Source organism: Cherax quadricarinatus, chromosome 53, assembly GCF_038502225.1.
Source record: "Cherax quadricarinatus isolate ZL_2023a chromosome 53, ASM3850222v1, whole genome shotgun sequence".
Classification (NCBI taxonomy): domain Eukaryota; kingdom Metazoa; phylum Arthropoda; class Malacostraca; order Decapoda; family Parastacidae; genus Cherax; species Cherax quadricarinatus.
Genome location: NC_091344.1, coordinates 20,417,128 through 20,437,153, shown reverse-complemented (window position 1 = coordinate 20,437,153; position 20,026 = coordinate 20,417,128). Strand labels below are relative to the sequence as shown.

The following is a 20,026-nucleotide window of genomic DNA, read 5'->3' as shown; positions in this document are numbered from 1 at the left end:
GATCAATACCACTCGCTCGTGGGTACAATAATATATATATATATATATATATATATATATATATATATATATATATTTATATATATATATATATATATATATATATATATATATATATATATATATATACATGGAAGAACAAAAATATTCAGGCAGACTCAAGGCGAAATCTTAGTATTTTCCCTTGAAGTCTTTTAATCTCGTCCGAGGCTAGAGGAAGACTTTCCTACTGTATATAGAGTATACTCACATGGAGACAGGAACACTTGGAATAGACTAGTCTGTAATCAGAAAGCCCATAGTGGTCTAGGATTTTCTTTTTCTCAACTTTTCCAGATTAGTAGTTCAATGTCCCAATTCTTCTTGCTTTTCCTTCATATTATGCATTCGTTTTAAGGGAACATTGTATATGCAATCACATATGTTATCTTGATTTCAGTAATTGCAAATATATCTTATATTCTAGTTTCTCGTTTAGCTCGCTAGTCTTTTTTTTTTATCCCATCTATGTTCTTATGCATCATTCTGCAGTACGTTCCAACCAGTCAGCCACCTGTTGGCTGACTGGTTGTGGAAGGAAAGACAGGGCATAGCAGATCATCATTAAGGTAACTGAAGACTCAGATTGTGTGCCAGAAAGTTTGTGCCATCAGTTGACAAACCTCAGTAACTGTAAACTTTGTTACAGGAACCATTGTCACACCCTCCGTACATTATATGCTGGAATCCTTTAAAAACAATCATGAACTCAGAGACAACTCACTCACAAATATTAAAGAAATGTTAAAGTATTTTATTCACAATGGCATCTTACCAACCATTCTGGAAAAATACTTTCACTCTGCCTATTCTAAATAACTCACAACTTAAACTTGTCTAATTTTAGCAATATTTAAAATATTAGGTATCATAAATACATCATAAAACACTGCGATGTTTAGGTTAGTTATCAGCTGCCAAAGGCACTTGTCGATGGATATTTGGCGCGTGTGTGTGCACTCACCTATTTGTGGTTGCAAGGGTCGAGACATAGTTCCTGGTCCTGTGTGTGCGTGCGCGCGCGTATAGTGACTGAATTCATGTTTGCATAAACAACGCATTAAGATTGTTGCAAGTTCATTAACTTGTAAATAGTTCATTACCACTGTAACTTGCTTAGCTACCGTAACAATGGGGCCAGTCCCTGGACCCATTATGTGCCTCTATATTATTATTATAATAAAAAAGAAGCGCTAAACCTACAAGAAACATACAGCGCAACAGAGCAGGGAAGGGTGTAGAGGTGTTGGGTAGTAAGAGGAAGAGGGATGATTAGGTCATGCAGTACAGCGGGGTAGGGGATAGTGCAGGGAGCAAAAGGGAGCGGTAGAAAGGGCTGTGAGGAGTGCTAGAAGCATCATCATCAAAGTTTGTGCAGTAAATCAGTTGCTGTCAAAGAGTCAACGAAAGAGTCTGGGTTAAAGGAGGATCCATCAGCAAGAAGGGAAGGTGAAGTAAGGGCAGTAGAGCGGTGTCTGAAGACGTTGGAGGTAAATTCTGCGTGCTCGTTGATAGTAGGTAGTCCAACAGAATATGTCTAACAGAAACTGGAACCTGACAATTCTTACAGAGTGGAAGAGGGTGTCTCTCCATGAGATACCCGCCATAATCGAACTTCGATAAAATTAGGGCAGAATGTAGTCGAAGGAGAGTTCTGTGATCAGCCCCCCATGAAAGATGAGCGAGGGTTTTTAAGGAGGTTCAGCCGGCTATGATAGGTTGCCTTCAGCGAGGTAATGAGAGGTTTCCAGGATAACCGACGGTCAAACTGTGCCTCTATAGGATGGGCATGCGACGCATAAGGCTATTAAGTAACCTCAGTTACCTAAGAAGGAATGGTATGGAGTCTGAAGAAGGGCAGCAACCTCCTTACCTCACTTCCCTGGACATTGAAACTGAACATTTTCAGAGCAGATTCTTTGATAAGCTATAAGATATCTGTTTTTAATTTTAGTTTAATATCTTTATTATGCATCTCATACAATCCTGTGGGTGGTAGTCAAAGGATTACAGAGGTACTTAATGGGTCCAGGGACTGGACCCCAAAGTTTTGATAGCTGAACAAGTTACAAAGGCAATGAACTCCAGGTAGATCTGGTCACAATAAATAACGAAAAAAAGGCACAATACCGTGACTGGAACGATACACAAATAACCCGCACATAGAAGAGAGGAGCTAACGACGACGTTTCGGTCCAACTTGGACCATTAACAAGTGACTTTGTTAATGGTCCAAGTCGAACCGAAACGTCGTCGTAAGCTCCTTTCTTCTATGTGTGGGTTATTTGTGTACTGGTCACAGTCATGACTAAGTTACAAGGGTAATGAATCATCTGTAATGCGTTAATTGATTTATTTTGCTATATCGAAAAAAAATTACCCTACGTTAGTTGCTCATACCGTTGTAACTTCTGTGCTAGTGTATGCTCCACGTGATACTTATATGGAAATCAGAGCATTAAAAATAGACAAATTTCTTCCTCCCCCACTCAGAAAAGTGCCATCCCATACGTCTGTGTGGAAATAACTTTGCCTTGTGCACTCACAGTACTGCGAAACCAACTTTCCAAAGATAAGGTAGATAAAAAAAAATGAAACTTGAGAATAAGCAAGAGCAGCTGAAAATAATACAGATGGGCGCCGAAAGTTACACTGTGCAGAAACAGAGTTTAGGCATCACCTGTTTAAATGGTACAAATATATTATGTATTGTGCCTCTACATTGGGGGGTGAGGGCTTATGGAAAAGGTGGACTGGGGAGGGGGAAGGGCGAGGGGGGTAGGTGGGTGAGGAGAGTGAGGCTGAGGAAGGAACAATAGGGGTAGGTGGCTGTACTGGCCGAATGTGGTTATAGGGGTTTGACGATGCGGGTTGATCAATGTAGGATTCTCCTTTTCGGTTGGGCCCATTTCCTGACTCTCTCTTCTCAACAATGTACAGTAATAAGACTTTTCTAGGCAGCTTTATGCCTCCATAAACTTCACCATCATCCGCCTCCTCCAAACCTCGCCTTTCCTCACAGCTTGTCACGGTACGTTGACTGGAGACTTCTTCCATAGAAACCCTTGAAACAAATCACAGGTACCTCTAGTTGCCTTGGGTGGGTAGACAAAACTGAAGACGTATTTGTATATTTGTCATCTGGACATATCCTCTAGTAACCACTAACCACATTCCATTAAATAACACAATATTTCCTTGTTAATGAAGTGGTTCCTCTCTTCCTGAGTGCCTCTTGCTATGGTTCTGGTATCCACACTCCAATAACGGCTCAGTTCCTGTCAATTTTCTGTGTTGAAAAAAGATGAATGTATTATTCCCATGGCATCAAGCATTGCAGGTGCTACTTTGGCTTGTTATCTACGTGTCATGAATCTACTTTGGGATGATATCTACACTTACATTGCGATCTACGTGTCATGAAGCTACTTTGGTATGCGATCTACAGCAAGAAAACTAATAGCCTGACCTAACCTATGTAGATCGGATACCAAAGTAGCGCCGGTTAGGTTAGGCTATTACTTTTCCTGTTGTAGATCTCATACCAACCTAGCTTCATGACACGTAGATCGTATTTTTTCCTTGTAGATATCAAGCCAAAGTGTGGTGTAGATATCTTTTGTTTGTAGATAACAAGCCATAGTAGCACCACATTGCATACTGGATGTACTAGGTTTACATCATACTTTATGCCAGCAAAACTGTTCTATTCTTATATTCTCGATTTGTTCTTTCTTGTAGTCTTCTCCCGCCCCATTCCATAGGCTATTTTGCAGTCAATTCAGGAGACATTATTTTTTTTTATCTCCATATGAAGGGCTTTCATGATTATTTTTAACTTTATCTCGAGGTTCGAGGTTCTGACCTGAGGATAGGTGAGAATGGGAAGGAAGAGGGAGGGCAGGGATGGAAAATTGGAAGAGGTTGGGAGGGTGGAGCAGGAGGTGGGGTATGAGAGGTGAGTGGCCCGACCACTCTGGAGCGAGATGTGCAGAGGTACTGCAGGGGGTTGTGCTGGAGCGAGATGTGCTGTTGGCAGCAGAGTCAGTAGAGTAGGGCTGGGTCTCAGATGCCTGGCAGGAGATGGCTGGAATGGCAGTGGTGTCTAGAAAAACAGGGTCGTTTTGGAGTCACACCCAAGCTTTAGCTAAATAGCAAAGTGCTGGGGGACTTGGGTTGCTGGTGAGTGATGATTAGACTGTGCTGCTGTCTTAGCCGTTCCTGACTGAGTTGAATTTTGCTCTTGTGAGGTGCAGTACCTTCATTTTGGAGTGGTGGATGTGGATTTTGTCGTTGAGGATGTCGAGTATGGATTGCAGGATCGGAGGTTGAGTTCCGTGAATGGTGTACTTTGCAGTGTTGTCTTGGAGTCGTCGGCTCCAAATGTTCTGTCATTTTTTCTTACAGTTTTCTTCAGTCATTTTTATTTCCTCTAGCAAGCCTCTTCGTGTTAATTTCATGGTCGAGTGATTCACTGAAAATAGCTAGTTTCCCTGTCCAGTTGTGTTTCTTCATTTCTGTGGTATATTCTTTCCATTATTATATAGTATTTATCTGAATCCAAGACTACCTTTCCCTTGTGTGGCTAACATAGTCTATACGACATTGCAGAGTTAGAGCAAGAACTGTTTACCTAATATATCATCATGTATGATGGTTTTCCTTTCACAATTTAAACTGCATGATGGTTTCCTTGTCATATTTCTTGATGCAGTGTGTTTTTCCTTGATGCAGTATGGTTTTCCAATCTTAATTCATCACATGACAGTTTTCTGCTGGTATTCCATTACAATAGATGGCTTTTCCTCTTGTATTCCACCACAAATGATGATTTTCCTCTAATACTCTGTCGCACAATATGATTTTCCCGTCATACTGCATCACACATGAGGAAACGAAGTCTCTCGGCCCGAGGTGGGAGACTTCAGCAGGGGCAGCAGCAGTACTCACTAGTCTGACGACCGTTGGCACCTTCCTCTTGTCCCATTCCTCAGACCTGGCAGTGTTACAGGATTTATACACCAAGAAGTGTGCGTCTCAACAATGTAAACTAAGACACACTGCAATCCTTTGTTTACTCAGCAGGATGTAAAATTAGCGATGACTGGGGGAAAACTACAGGAAAAAAAAATCACAGGAAAAAATAATCAGTGTAGATATTGTATTAAAATAGCAAACTTTTAGATAAAGTTTGTCACTGATTTTTTTTCTTCCTACTCTTTTTCTTACATAAAAGTTGTGATTTTTCCCTTATATTCCTGCACGTGCCTCGGCATATCTATATATGCTGATTTTTTTGTACACTATTATTTTTATAATTATTATTATAATCAAGGGGGAGCGCTAAACCCGTAGGATTGTACACTATCACTTTTGCCAGGTCACCGCATGAAGACCTGGGCCAGGATCCGTCCTGGCGAACCTACCTACACCTTTACATGTACACTACCACTGTAGTGAACATGTTCCCAGGACTGAAATTTTCCATTAAAATGTCTAATGTATTTGCTCATGTCTTCTCTGTAACGTGGAAATCAGAACTGTACTGTATAATCTAAATCTAAATGATGTATATGTCTCTAGAATAATCTTGGAACTTCTGTTGCTTATATGTACTTCTTGATATACATCCAAAAAGTCTGTCGACCTTATTACAGACATTTAGGCACTGCTGTCTTTACTTCAGGTTGTCTTATTAAAGTAAAGAAAGGAAGTGAACACTAAAAACACCAAGAAAAATTGTGATGAGAAGCTGAATCCTGGAAGGTATTTTTAAAACCTCTCCTTAATGTATAATAAGGTACATAAAGACAACCATCCGTGTGAGTATAATAGAAAACCATTATGTGTGATGGTCGTCAGGTAAACCAACCCATCCTCGAATATGCTATGCGGAGTTCTACCGCCTTTAGGCCGTATTATTATAATCAAACCATACCACAGGCGGGGATAGAACCCGCGATAAAATTTATAAAACTTCAGACCGACCTACTCTGATCGCGGGTTCAATCCCCGACCGTGTAATGGTTTGTTTGCAATCGTGTCATTACGATTTCGTGAGTTATTATAATCATTGGGGAGCAGTAAACCCGTAGGATTATACAGCGCCTGGGGGGGATGAAGGTATTCAGGCTTAATTCAAGGGACTGGAGCACAGATACAACTCCCTAGATCGAGAGCCCCTCACCAGCGTCAGGAACCTCCCTTGTGGAGCTTCAGGCCGTAGTCAGAGTTATAGAGGCACATAATGGGTCCAAGGACTGTGCTTCTTCAGCAATATATTGGTAATGAACTATTTATAATATTTATTGAATTTAGAGCAACAGTAATGAGCTTACAAAGTTATGAAGCGAGTCACAAAACTTTAATGTGTGGTGGACTGTATGTGGTTACGAGTTATTTAAGTTATTTACAATAGACAAAATCGGGGTAATCTTCTCTATTTTTCTCGCCTCAGTTGTGATTTGACAATGATCCAAGAAGGACCGAGATGTCGTCATAAGGTTCCTCTCCTAGGTGCGGGTCTTTGGTGAATATTTCCAGCAACGGTACTGTGACTTTATTCTCTAATGTATCTTCAAGGAGAAACAAGACCTAATCTGTCTTAGCTTACAAAAGTTTCACACCTAAATTAAAAAAAAAAACGCCTACTAGTTTCTGATGGTTTGTTATACGACTTACCATTTCTAAAATCCTGCTGTTGCTCTACATTACTTTGGTGGCTCTGGTGACACGGAAATAATTTATTTTCATCAGTCTTCGTGAAATAGATAAATTATGTCATATGGTCGGTTACTAGCATACCTGTATATTCTTTTCAGGATACAATGCAGTAGTTGGCTGGGACTAAATATAATGGCACCAATAACCTTTTGAACTCTTGCGCTAATTTCTTCACTTGTAATATTCACCAAGGCTCCAGTAAACTGAGGATCATAGAGAGCAGGATGCCGCTGACTGAGGTGGTAGAGGAACCTAGTGTATTCAAGCCTCAGGACGATGCAGAGAAACACTGTCGCTGCTACAAAGGTGCTGCGGGTGCAGATGGTCACACTCACTTGGTAGACGACATTGAGTCTGTCTCCCTTCAGAAATCCACCTACTACAGCCGGGTCTCCAGTGAGGTAAGCTCCCTTCTCGAGCTGTACTTTTAATGTTCAGTCATAAAATCAATACTTCTACCCATGACGTTCCACGAAGCATAGTAGATAGAACAGTGTAGCAGCAGCGGTAGGCTTCGAATGCTATATTATCCCAACTTCAATTATTTCAGCAGAATTAGAGGTTAGTGCTTCTCAGCAACAAGCTGCCATATAAACAGTAAACTTTTGTTACCTGGCACATTGAGAAATAGGCGTCTCTTTCATTATAATGCATATGCATTGTGAATTTATTTTCGTCCCTGTTTTAGATATTAAGTATTCTTAATGGTGACGTACAGATGAAAGGCAGTTTGAGTTTCGTAGCTTCTTCATGCACTCTGGGCGGTAGTCAAAATATTAGAGGCACATGATGGGTCCAGGGACTGGGCCGTAAAGTTTTGAAGGCTAAATTACAGTGGTAATGAACTGTTTTCATGTTTATGTCTGGTTACAATCGTAATGAGTTATTTATGCAGTCATGAATTAGGGCACAAAAATATTACCTTATATTTTAGCGAGGTATGCTTATAATTTTTTTAAGTGGTTATGCGTTATATACAGTGGGAAAAGACAGGTTATACCACTTCCACCATTCCATTGTGAGTTTAGTTAATACAGCAGACTAGGTTTGGTTCCAGCCACTATAAAAAAAGTACACTAAATTCTAGGAAAGATGCTTTGTTACATGAACGATAAATCATAAAATAAAATAAAAAAAAATACTTCGTTAATTGTGTATATAAATAATTACTACTGTAGCTTTCTCGATGACAGAACTTTTAAGCCCAGTCCCTCTTCCATTTGTATGCGTAAAAAAGTAATCAAATCAGCTTGATTATAATATTCTGTTTGCGTAGGTGTAATAATCAAGTTGAGCTTGAAAGTTTTAGTTTCTGCTCTTAGGCCCACTTATTATCTCTCTATTGGTTGACTTGAGCTGGCTTCATCTTATTTGATATATTTTTTAATTAAGCTACTTTCTGTTCTTGTTGATTTGCCGGTATTCTCCCGGCCCGGGCCTTTTCCAAGTGGTGGCCCGGCCTTGGCTCCCTGTATAGGTAGTATCTGAGACTTAAGTCTCCCATGGGAGGAGGTACTAGTACCCCCTCATCTTTGGGACCAACTGTCCCCAGGCCTAGCCACATTCCCCGCCCTCACGGGGCTCGTAGGAAGCCAGGCCTCTCTGGTCTGCCATCCCCGCCCGAGGGGGCTAATGGGAATGGCTTGCTTGTGAGCTGCAAGCTCGGGCTCAGGCACCTACCCTACCCTAGAAGGGCTGGGCATGGTGTCGATGCGTGGGGGCCTACTTTCTGTGGTTCACAAAGATTAACTTCCTCCCCATTCCTTGAAGAGAAACAGTTGGCTAAAGTTATGTAGTTTTTTTTAAATGCCAGTTTTTCATTTTGTACCAAACTTAACCTGACCTTGCCAAACTTACGTAATATTAAATAGCTTACTTTGCCTAACCTATCTAAGAATTTGTATAACCTTAGAACTGCATTGTGTATTTTCTGAGGTGTTTCCCTCCATGTGTATGTACTGATGCAGCATTGTGTATACACGGAGGGATGTAGATCATTATATATACTGAGTGTTTAATCCCGGTGGTGTAGAGACATACAGCCTCTACACCAACAAACTACCCTGACCTGTTTTCCTTGGGAAATGGGGAATTTTTTTCCGTGATCCCTTCAATGAAGCCTCGCGCGTGTCGTCCTCTAGTGCTCTCCACTTTCTTATGTCTATATTACTCATCTGGGTATTTAGTTACATCTGGCCCCTCGTCTTATTGCCACCCGCGTTAGTCTACCTTTGCTCATCTTACCTGTTCCGAAGATTATCTTGTAGCAGTTTTTTTTTTTTTTTTTTTTTTAAGAGAGAGACAGACACAGAATTTGGAATATTTTGCTAAAAACCTGAAACATCCCACTACTTTACTGCCTTGTCTAGGGTGTGTTGGGGGAGAATATGCGTCGCATGTCTCCAAACTGGAAGCAAAATTTGATATTTATACCACATTTATTTGTATTCACTGTTAAAAGCCTTATAGTGAGTTAGATCTTAAAACGGCTCGAATTTAAATAAAGGGCAACCAGAATACAATAAATTTCAAAGCCAAAATCTTGCATATACAACTTATTTTGAACCACCTTCCTCCTCGGGTAAACTCGCGTAAATAAATAATACAATATTAATGTTTCTTATTAGATTCCGAATATATTCGAATATATTAAAGGACCCCAATGGAAATAAGTCACTCTGTCTGACTTTTTTGGGTTATCCTAGGTTCTCTACACATATGCTGCTATGTATGATAATTCTATGTAACTGTATTGTGTATACCTGAATAAATTTACTTACTTACTTACTTACGTATCCCCATCCCACATTTACACATCATCCTGCCGCACACAACTTTTCAAAACAATTACAATTTAACTGTACACCAAGAGCACACACAGTCCTGCTTCTAGATATTGATGTACCCAGTAACTAGGCGGGGGTGGGGCACAGTACGTGTGTCGGCACTAGACAGCAGCGTCGGCACTAGACAGCAGACAAGCAACGCACCTGACAGTGAACCATATGATTATTTCTCATCGTGGGAAAATCAGCAAGTTACTTCCGGTAATTTCCTGTTTCAGTTCCTCTGTGTTTCGCTCAAAGCTAATCCGAGTTACTATCTGCTAAGTAGCTTAACTTAGATCGTTTTCTTTCGTTCCATATCTCGATATATATCCTAGAAACATTGTTCATTGACCAGCGCAGGTTAGTAAAACGCAGTGCAGATTCATATACATTATATTCAGTGAGGCGAGAAACTCGCCGAAATGGAGTAAGCAGGATTTTCTGTGTTTTGAGAATATGTTCACTAGTGTTCGTTCACATGTGTGGGTTGCTAGGGTAGAGGGGAGGGGGTGAGAGAGTATTTCTGGGTAAGTCTAGCCACGGCGAACACCTGGTATTATGCAGCGCTATCATTCCCCTTCCAATTTTTCTCGAATCTTGGAAAATCGAATATAAGAAATCAGCACCGGCGAGTATACACTGCTGTTCCTGACTCACATGCTGAATACCATGCTTATTTCAAAATGCAGTTTCATGTTTTTTTTTTTTTTTCACATGTCAAAACAGAGCTGTCAAACACCACCCATTTATGTTTGAAAATTACTATTGGATCTAGTTTTATGTGAGTAAAGTGTTAAGTGCTGTTAAGGAAGCAATTCACAAAATATGACTAAGTTGAGAACTATATTAAACGGTCACCTTTCCCGTCTGAATGAAATCTTACCAGAAACTTTGACATCTATGGGCCCTCAAGGCAATTATTATATGGAAGCGCTAAACCCGTAGGGGCAGACAACTCTTGTGGAATTGTAGGTAATTAGGTTTGATCCAAGGAAGGTGAGGGTAGCTCCAGTTCCTTGGATCAAAAGCCCTTCACCAGCCTCGAGGTGCCCGTCTGAAGGGCCTGAAGGGTTAGTTAACCTTAGAAAGTGCAACAGTTCCATTTTTTTCGGGTCCTCCCTCTGGATGTGATCCTCAACAATCGACTAACTTCCAGGTGTGAAGAAGACTTTGTTAGGGATCTTAACATCTCATTAATGAGTCATTAAATGCTGCATGTCATTTGCTCACCACCAGACACATTTGGGTTATGCTAAATAATTTACACATACATTACTATGTAAGGTAATTGTAATCATCCAAAAATTGTGTAAAATTGTGCATAAATAAACTGACTTACTTAAAATATCAATTAAAGCAAACTCTCAGTGTTATACTCCATATTTTATTTAATTCTGTATTGTTATAAATAATGTTATAAACTGTTACATATAACATTCAATGACTTTAAACTCAGTTGTTCACTATGAAGTAACATTAATCTGGTATAAAATTGCCCGAAATGATCTACATACCCATGAGATTTCCACTAAGTCTGTAAAACATGTCACTTATTCTTGTAATAATTGTGTACTTTACTTTCTGGAAATAAGTAATTTTAATATTACTTTTTTTTTTTAATTTTATAAACAGCCCACCAATGTGGCTTTTTTTCATTGCGGTCCCTTTTTTTTCAAGTCCTCTCCCTCAGGAGGCCACCTACGGCAGTCAACTTTTAGGACCGTCACCTCAGGGATACTCTGGGGCAAATGAAAAATGTGCCAGCTAACAACTAGATATACATGAATACAGTTTCTCAGGGTTCAGACATGTTAACATAGACCTAAGGCGAGTTTTTGGGTTGCTGTGTAGATAGGGATAGGTGGAGGAGCGTGAAGATGGTTGAATGGGTGTGTCACCCGTGTGTGTGATTTTTGGGACTTCAGGTTTTGCAGTAGATACAGCCAAGTATATTTGTTCTAACATAGAGGAATTTTTTTATATTTTGTTTAGAAGGACAGTACATATACAGAGTACATACAATTATTAACATCGTACATCAATAAGGTACAAAGATAAACAATAATTTACTTAAGGAGAGTACCGTACTCAAACACCTTTAAAATTTTTACGATAAGGTATCTCCTGTTTACAAAACCAATACCCGATTCTACCCTAATACAAAGTGACATAGCATGGTATTATCCATAATACCCCATAAACTAAACCCCCCTGTCCCCAGGCAATTACCCCCCCCCCTTACGTAGAGGAATTGGCCAGTGACATAAAACCTGTATCGGAGTGTCAGTTATCTAGCACAGTATCTCATTCCAGAAACGTTGCATGCCCATTAACACAAATTAATGCGAACGAGTCAGTAAGTTACTGGTAAATAGGGATAGATGAACTTGAGTAAAGACATTAGAATTGGTTATTTCTGGACTTTCGGATTACTTCATGAAGAAATATGGTCCACATGTGGTGATCCAGTTTGTCCGCCTGTCGCTAACATTTTCCAATAAATCTTTAGAGCTGGGGTATTTGCCTTGCCATAAAGTAACTCGTAGGTGATAGGTCCTGCCAACTAGTGCTAATTATCCAACGCAAGGCCTTTTGTGGTGGTGTTTGCTGGAAAGGAGAATGCTAGTGGAGTGTGTGTTTGAAGAGGTCGGATGAGGGCTTCGTATAAGTGATTTTTTTTTTCTGGGGCTGGGACCCGAGTATTGATTATCTCCTAAATGAGAAACAAGGCAAGCGGTAAGAAAAGCTAAGAGAGAGTCCGACAAACTTCACAATGCAGCTATGCCAATGAGAACACAAGCAAGACAAAAATACTCAGCGTGGAGTGCAGTTTAATGCACCACAGAGACAACATCTGCCATCACATTATCAGTCTTAAAATAACACCGAGCACGAAGCCAGGATATACAGTGTAAAAAACATTCACGTATGCATTGTATCCCTATCCTCAAACTCTTGGTCCCTTTAAAGTGAAGGGACCATGAGTTCGACCTCATCCCCCGCAAATTCAAATATGTAATTATTTTCTAGATTGCCATCATACGAGTTTATATCTTGTTTAATATTAATAATTCGAATCCCTATTTGTCAAACGGGTTATAACACCCAAGGGCGAGCAATATTTAAAATTAGCATGTTGACTTTTTTATTATAAAAAACGCTAAACCTATATTGGATGAAGGCCTATAGCCCACAATTAAATTTACAGTGACAGAATTTATCCTCATTGTTGAAAGCCATAAGCACAATACTTAAGCTCCACCACACTAGAGAAAATACCTACAAAACTGCTGCTAAGACAGTCAAATGGGTGACTGATAAACAAACTTTAAACAGTTATCAAAACCAGGAACTTGTATTGTGCTTCTGAACAGAGCTTGCGGACTTAGCTTATAAAACAGTGGTCGATATATCAAACGAAGTAATTTTATTGATGCAAAAAGCAGTCTGAGAATTATAAAATTAATATATTTTATTGGTGTTAATATTGCAAAATTTAGGTTGACCTAAAAGTTAGGTAGTATTAAGTTATATTAATTTTAATTTAACAAGGTTAGGATATACGCTGCTGTGTTAGTTTTGGAGTAAACTTCAACCTGTATACCATGTTAAATGGCAAATTAATTTAGCAGTTCGAGGGTAAATTGTCCTTTCCTATGTATGATGATTTACTTATAGATATTAATGATTACTGAGTCAGTAAAGAAGTGTTTTTCCCCACAGTACACTCAAAACCGGATCGTTAAAGGGGGACTGAAGATACCTAAGAAGGGCTTCAGGACTCTGAGAGACGAGTGTCTCAAAGCTAAGAAGCTATACGAGGACCCAGAATTTCCACCCAATGATTATTCCATTGCCTTCAATGGTGTTACTCGCAGATCCTATGTTTGGAAGAGACCTCACGTAAGCCACATTATTTATGGTTATCTTGTTCTAAACGCGTATAAAATTTAGCCCCTTCTAAGGGGTACAGTACTATGATACCGGTGAAGGGCTGTGGGTCCAATGAATTGTAGCTGCCATTCTTTCCCTTGGATAAAATCTGGTTGCCTTCTGTAACTGTTTACATTGATTAATAAATAAGTCTTCTTAAAACTACGCATGGTTTTAGCACTAGTTCTAACTTTTAAGTTGCTTAAAATATTAGAGAAATGTATTAGATAAAATATGATTTTTGATCTTATCAATATTTTATGGTCACAGAACGGGCGATTTGTTTGCAGTCGTGTGTTACAGGATTCTTCTTTATAAACCCATTGATTTAAATTTCTAATAAGAACAATGGGTGATTAGCATGAAAACCATGGCCTAAGGTGTGAATGCCAAATATCAGCATAAGAAAATACTTACCTTAATGCTACCTATGAGATTCCTCTTTTGATGGATTACTTGCAATCTTTTATCATTTCATAAAGATATACAACTAATAATTAATGTACCAAACAGTAAATAAACTACACATTTATGGAACTAATAGTTAGTGAGCATTATTTAATTTCGCTCGAATTCCTTTCTTCCTATGCTGTGTCATCTTAACAAGGTGGTTATGTTTGAGTAGTTTGTGCCAAGGGGTAGTGTAGTGGGTCTTTTCTGAGAGGGGTGCTACACTACCCACGGGTGCTTGTCTGATTAAGAACCCAGCATCTCTTTCGGTATAATTGGTGGGGATATTTTCTGTTTCGTCTAAATTTAGTGACACCTACGGCCGACGATACTGAATGAATTATGCATACGGATTGCAGAATGTAAAAAAAATGCACTGACTGGTTAATTTGAGCTATGATAGTGTAAATATGATAATGTTAGAAACGGAATAGGTGTAACAGGCTGAAGAGCCAAATTGCTCTAGTACTTTATAAATAAAATATATAAAAAATTGCCAAATTACTGCCATTTATTTTTAGCACATTATAACTGCCTGTACATAAGTCAGTTTCTTTACCTTCTATCTTGTCTGATACTTGCTTATGATCATTCTCATTCACCATTGAAGTGTCCACTTCTCGAAGAAAACAGCGAATCATAATTATTTTGATTATTACTTCGTTGGGTAAATTGGTCCCCTCAAGGGAAGTTTCTTGAGGCTCTTGATCTGTGGAATTGGATCTGTGCTCCAGTTCCCTGAATTAAGTCTGCATACCTTCCAGCCCCCCACAGGCGCTGTATAATCCTACGGGTTTAGCGCTTCCCCATGATTATAATAATAATCATGGGTAAATTGGTTTATTTTACATTGCATATATTTTAGCAAGGTTAAGTTGCTTGGTTAATATTTATTCAAAATATACATTTGGAAGGTGAGGGAAGAGAGGAATCTTCAGATGATGTGACATTTAATAAGTTGTTCCAGTATATATTGAGAGAGAGAGAGATAAAAATTGAAATGTCAGAAAATGCTTCAAATCGCTCTGAATCGTCGAAATAGCATCCCTTCCCGTTGGCACTTCTTGAACACTTTTTCTTGTCTTCAGGAGGTGATTGAGAACCCACGCTTCTTCATTGATGGTGCTACGCGCTTTGACATCCAACAGGGTGAACTGGGTAAGTGTTAGAAGCTTGGCTTTGGAAAAGTACAGTGTTTTTGTCTCGGATTTCACTAAGTAGGTTTCTTTTAGGTACATTCTTCTTCTTCTTATGTACAGAGCTTTGGTAAGATGGGTAAGGAAGAAGGATGGGTAAGGATGGAAATATTGGAAAAGGGTGGGAGGGGGGAGAGAGGTAGGATATAAAAGGTAAGTGGCCCAACCACTTTGGTGTAATTTAAAAAGTGTATGTGAAATGATAAGATATTCTTTAAGGGGTATAACACTAACCCATCAGAGTCACATAGATATAACAGATATATAAGTACATGACTCTGAATTGGTAGTAATTATACAAGTTGTAATTGTTTTTTTTTTTTTGTTTTTTTTTTGTTTTTTTTTTTTTTTCGATTGCACAACGGATATTTATGCGACAATGAAGGCAATAATTTTCTGGTCAGTTTATAGAATTACGTGACAATGGCCTCTTACAGGTGGTGTCCAGCCATGGTAAATAGCATAATTTTTACATTAGGTTGTTATATAAGATGTCTCCCTAATTGGGGGCGATGATTTTCTTAGTATACATAGGAGGGTTCTGGTGTTACCCAATCTTCTTCATCAGGGAGGTTGCTCAATATCATGGGTCGATGGTAATCATCTTTATGTATAAAACGACAGACCCTCTGTGGGAGTCATTCTTTGAGTCCTGTGAGGAGGAGTATTGATTATATAATCCGTGGTATTTACCACTTGTATAGGATGTTCTCTATCTGGCATGTATAGTTCTTGCATTGAATAGAGTTGTTTCTTTTTTAGAGTGTCGAGGCGTACATTTATGGCAGTAATATCTTGTTGTATGTGTAAATCTGCCATTTTAACTCTGTCTCTCCTCCTGGTATCGGTAATGAAGCGAAGAGCTCTATTCTGGACCCTTTGTAGCCGTAGCATGTTGGTCTTTGTTGTTAATGACATTGGGACACAAGGGTATTCGAATATTGGTCTTATTATCATTTTATACAGATGTTTTTTGACATGTTGAGGGGCTTGATTGAATCGAAAGAGACTGCTAAGACCGGCTTTGGCTATGTTGATCTTTTTAGTTACATGAGATGTTGAGTGGAGCAGCCTGTCTATTTCATATCCCAAGATCTTGTTAGGGTTTCTAATGGCTACAGGTGTACCTCTGATGGAGATACCCTCTTTATCTTCAATTGTTGATGCAAAACATCCTATCGTGCTAACAAGGACCTTGTCAGGATTAGTCGTAATTCTCCATTTCTTTTCCCAATTAGATGTTCGACGAAGTTCAATATTCATTTTTTCTGTGACTCTCTCATACTTGTATTTTCCTGTTACCGGAGTTGATGAGACGACATGAATAACATCATCTGCAAACTGTGTCACAATTGTATCATTAAACTCTGGTTGAGGAAGGTCATTCACATAAATGTTGAACAGAAGTGGACTGAGACAAGAACCTTGTGGGACACCAGCTGTCGGTATAAAAGGCTCTGCCGACCTGCCATGAAAGGTGGGAATGATTTTTCTTTGAGTTAAGAAATTATATATTACTCTGAGAAAAGTCCAGTTATGGTCTGGTGGGTCAATGAGTTTGTATATAAGGCCATCATGCCATAAGCTATCAAAAGCTTTATGAACATCTCTGGTGGCAATTAAGGCAAGATTCCCCTGATGCTTTAGACTTGCTACAGTATCGAAAATAACATTTATTGCATGATTGGTACCTCTATGTGTTCTAAATCCAAATTGTTTTTCAGTAAAAAAGTGATTAAACTCCATATAGTAGTTCAATCTGTTGGAAATGACCTTCTCAAGAACTTTTCCAGTGACTTCAAGTAAAGATATAGGTCTATAGTTCCCAGGTTGGTGAATGTCTTTATTGGGCTTACCTAGAAAGATCATCCTAGCAGTCTTAAAAACCACTGGAAAATGTCCTGAGGCCAAGATGGCATTAAAGATATTTACCAAAGATTGTTTACAATTTCTGGGGAGGAACTTTATTTGTTTCATTGTTATTCCAGAGAGGCCAGGGGCTCTATTGCGCATTCTTCCAATAACCTGACTCATCTCTAGTAATGTAATAGGTCTAGTAAGCGGGTGGGTATCTTCAAGAGTTGAAGTATCGATGGAAGGTAGTGGTTGTAGATCATCCAAGTTCTTATCTCTCCATTCATTTACCAACTGATAATGATTATTGTTAAATTGACGACTGTTATTGTGGGAGAGAATTTTCTCCCATACATCACCCATCAAATTAGCCTGGTCCTGTGGATCGTCAAGTTTAATTTCAACATCTTCATCATCCTCATCAGTGAAGGTATGAACTAGGTAGTTAGGAGCCTTGTGCTTTGCCCCTAAAAGTTGTCGGATCTTACTCCAAAATTTTGCTGGTTCACGTTTGTACTGATTAGCTTGAAGAACTAGCAATTTCCATAAGTCCCGTTTGTGATGACTAATCATGTTAATTAATTCTTGCCTTAATCGGTGCAGTGTAGCTGCTGGTGGTTGTCGCGTTTGAAGATGCCTTCGACATTCTGCTTGATAATTTCTTAAATTGTCTCTAATTTTCCTAGTAGGTTTATATTGTTGGTAAATCTTTGTTGAAGCTAATTGACAAGTTGCATTAGTAGCTTCAATTATTCGATTATGCAGGGACCTGATTGCATCATCAATTGCAGTGGAAGGTAGATTTTCCAATGACACAATTTCATCGTCACCCAGAAATGCCCTGAAGGGGTCAAATCCTAGGGTGTTAAGATTGGGTTTAGGAGGTACAGGTATTCTAAATGGAGAAGTTTGTAGTTGTATTATAACAGGGATATGGTCAGATCCTACGTTTCCACCAGGAGATATACGACAGTGAAAGATGTCACAGTCTCTGTTTGTCAGTACTATATCTGGTGTCCCTGGATGAGGTCCAATGTACGATTTAAAGAATGGGCCTTGAAATGACAAGTTTCTAGCTGTCATGATATTAAAGAGTTGTTTTCCTTTTAAGTCACCCAGTGGAATACCAGCTCCACAGTTGAAGAGGGCAGGGTGATGAGCATTAAAATCTCCCGCTAGAATTGTTGGAATATTTCTGCTTAATATCCTATGTAGAGGAATTGACTCTATATATTGTTGTCTCGGGGGAAAATATCCAGTTCCTATCACTAGTTGTCCATGAGACGTTGTCATTTCTATTGCAAGAATGTTATCTTCATCAACATGAATATTTTTAAATGTATAGCCTAATTTAACTAAGATGGCTACACCACTAAAGGGTCCTCTCGATTTCTCCACAGTACAGTAACCACGTAATTTAATATGTTGATCAACTCTTGCAGCTGTCTCGTTCAAAAGTATAACATCGGGATTGTAATTATGTAGTTCAACCTCAAGAAGGTAACGGTTATTAAAGAAATGTTGAACATTAAGTTGGAAAATTGTAATCCCCATTATTTCTTGCACTTCGCTCGTGTACTGCGGTCTGAACGCCTGCAAGTAGTGTCATGTGTGGTATCCACACTATTCCTGCTGGACTCGTCAAGGGGAGGAGGGAACTTCTGCGTAGGTGCTTGTGTATTAAAAATGCCATTATCTTCACTAGAGGTAGTAATATTAACAGATTCATTAGAATCGTTAGTCATCATCAGAAAACGGAGGTATGATATTCCCAGTTACAGGAAGCAGAGGCTCGTGAGAGTTAATGGGAGACTGTGGAGGCTCCAAGGGAAAATTAGGTAGGCAAGGTGAGTTATCCTGGGAAAGTTCCATACAATAAGTGTCAGGGGCCCGAGACTGTTCAACTGCCTCCCAGCACACATAAGGGGGATTACCAACAGACCCCTGGCAGTCTTCAAGCTGGCACTATACAAGCACCTAAAGTCAGTTCCGGATCAGCCGGGCTGTGGCTCGTACGTTGGTTTGCGTGCAGCCAGCAGCAACAGCCTGGTTGATCAGGCTCTGATCCACCAGGAGGCCTGGTCACAGACCGGGCCGCGGGGGCGTTGACCCCCGGAACTCTCTCCAGGTAAACTCCAGGTTCAACAGGATCAGCTTCAATAGCGGGAGAGTAGGCACCAATTTCTGGGGCATTGTTATGTTCAGGTGTTGACTTATCGGGTTGAGGGGAGTTGACAACCTGGGTATGCGAGGTGGGCGATCCCTGGGCCAGGGATGACTTAGGTTTATGTTTAGATGTAGAGTAGGGTACATACTTCTTGTTATGAGAAGGCTGGGTCATAATAGCCTTCACATTTTCTGGGATAGTTTACCTGGAGTTTACCTGGAGAGAGTTTCGGGGGTCAATGCCCCCGCGGCCCGGTCTGTGACCAGGCCTCCTGGTGGATCAGCGCCTGATCAACCAGGCTGTTGCTGCTGGCTGCACGCAAACCAACGTACGAGCCACAGCCCGGCTGATCAGGAACTGACTTTAGGTGCTTGTCCAGTGCCAGCTTGAAGACTGCCAGGGGTCTGTTGGTAATCCCCCTTATGTGTGCTGGGAGGCAGTTGAACAGTCTCGGGCCCCTGACACTTATTGTATGGTCTCTTAACGTGCTAGTGACACCCCTGCTTTTCATTGGGGGGATGGTGCATCGTCTGCCAAGTCTTTTGCTTTCGTAGTGAGTGATTTTCGTGTGCAAGTTCGGTACTAGTCCCTCTAGGATTTTCCAGGTGTATATAATCATGTATCTCTCCCTCCTGCATTCCAGGGAATACAGGTTTAGAAACCTCAAGCGCTCCCAGTAATTGAGGTGTTTTATCTCCGTTATGCGCGCCGTGAAAGTTCTCTGTACATTTTCTAGGTCGGCAATTTCACCTGCCTTGAAAGGTGCTGTTAGAGTGCAGCAATATTCCAGCCTAGATAGTGATGGGAGTGATCCCATTAGCCATTAACAGATCATT

General features: G+C 39.9%; 1 protein-coding gene across 13 annotated transcripts in view; it reads left to right on the top strand.

The window, feature by feature from the left end:
* The window catches only part of LOC128706416 (calpain-B), a 62,654-nt gene that overhangs the window by 17,528 nt on the left and 25,100 nt on the right, over window positions 1–20,026 (top strand). For 4 of the 13 annotated variants that reach the window (XM_070096435.1, XM_070096424.1, XM_070096425.1 and 1 more), the window contains exons 2-5: window positions 6,497–6,555; window positions 6,955–7,163; window positions 13,314–13,493; window positions 15,062–15,131. In XM_070096435.1, coding sequence (XP_069952536.1) covers window positions 6,510–6,555; window positions 6,955–7,163; window positions 13,314–13,493; window positions 15,062–15,131 — 505 coding nt within the window. In that variant the 5' untranslated portion in view covers window positions 6,497–6,509. Of the gene's footprint in view, window positions 1–6,496; window positions 6,588–6,860; window positions 7,164–9,655; window positions 9,810–13,313; window positions 13,494–15,061; window positions 15,132–20,026 lie in introns of those variants that run through there. The other 9 variants (XM_070096432.1, XM_070096427.1, XM_070096434.1 and 6 more) reach the window with 8 other exon arrangements.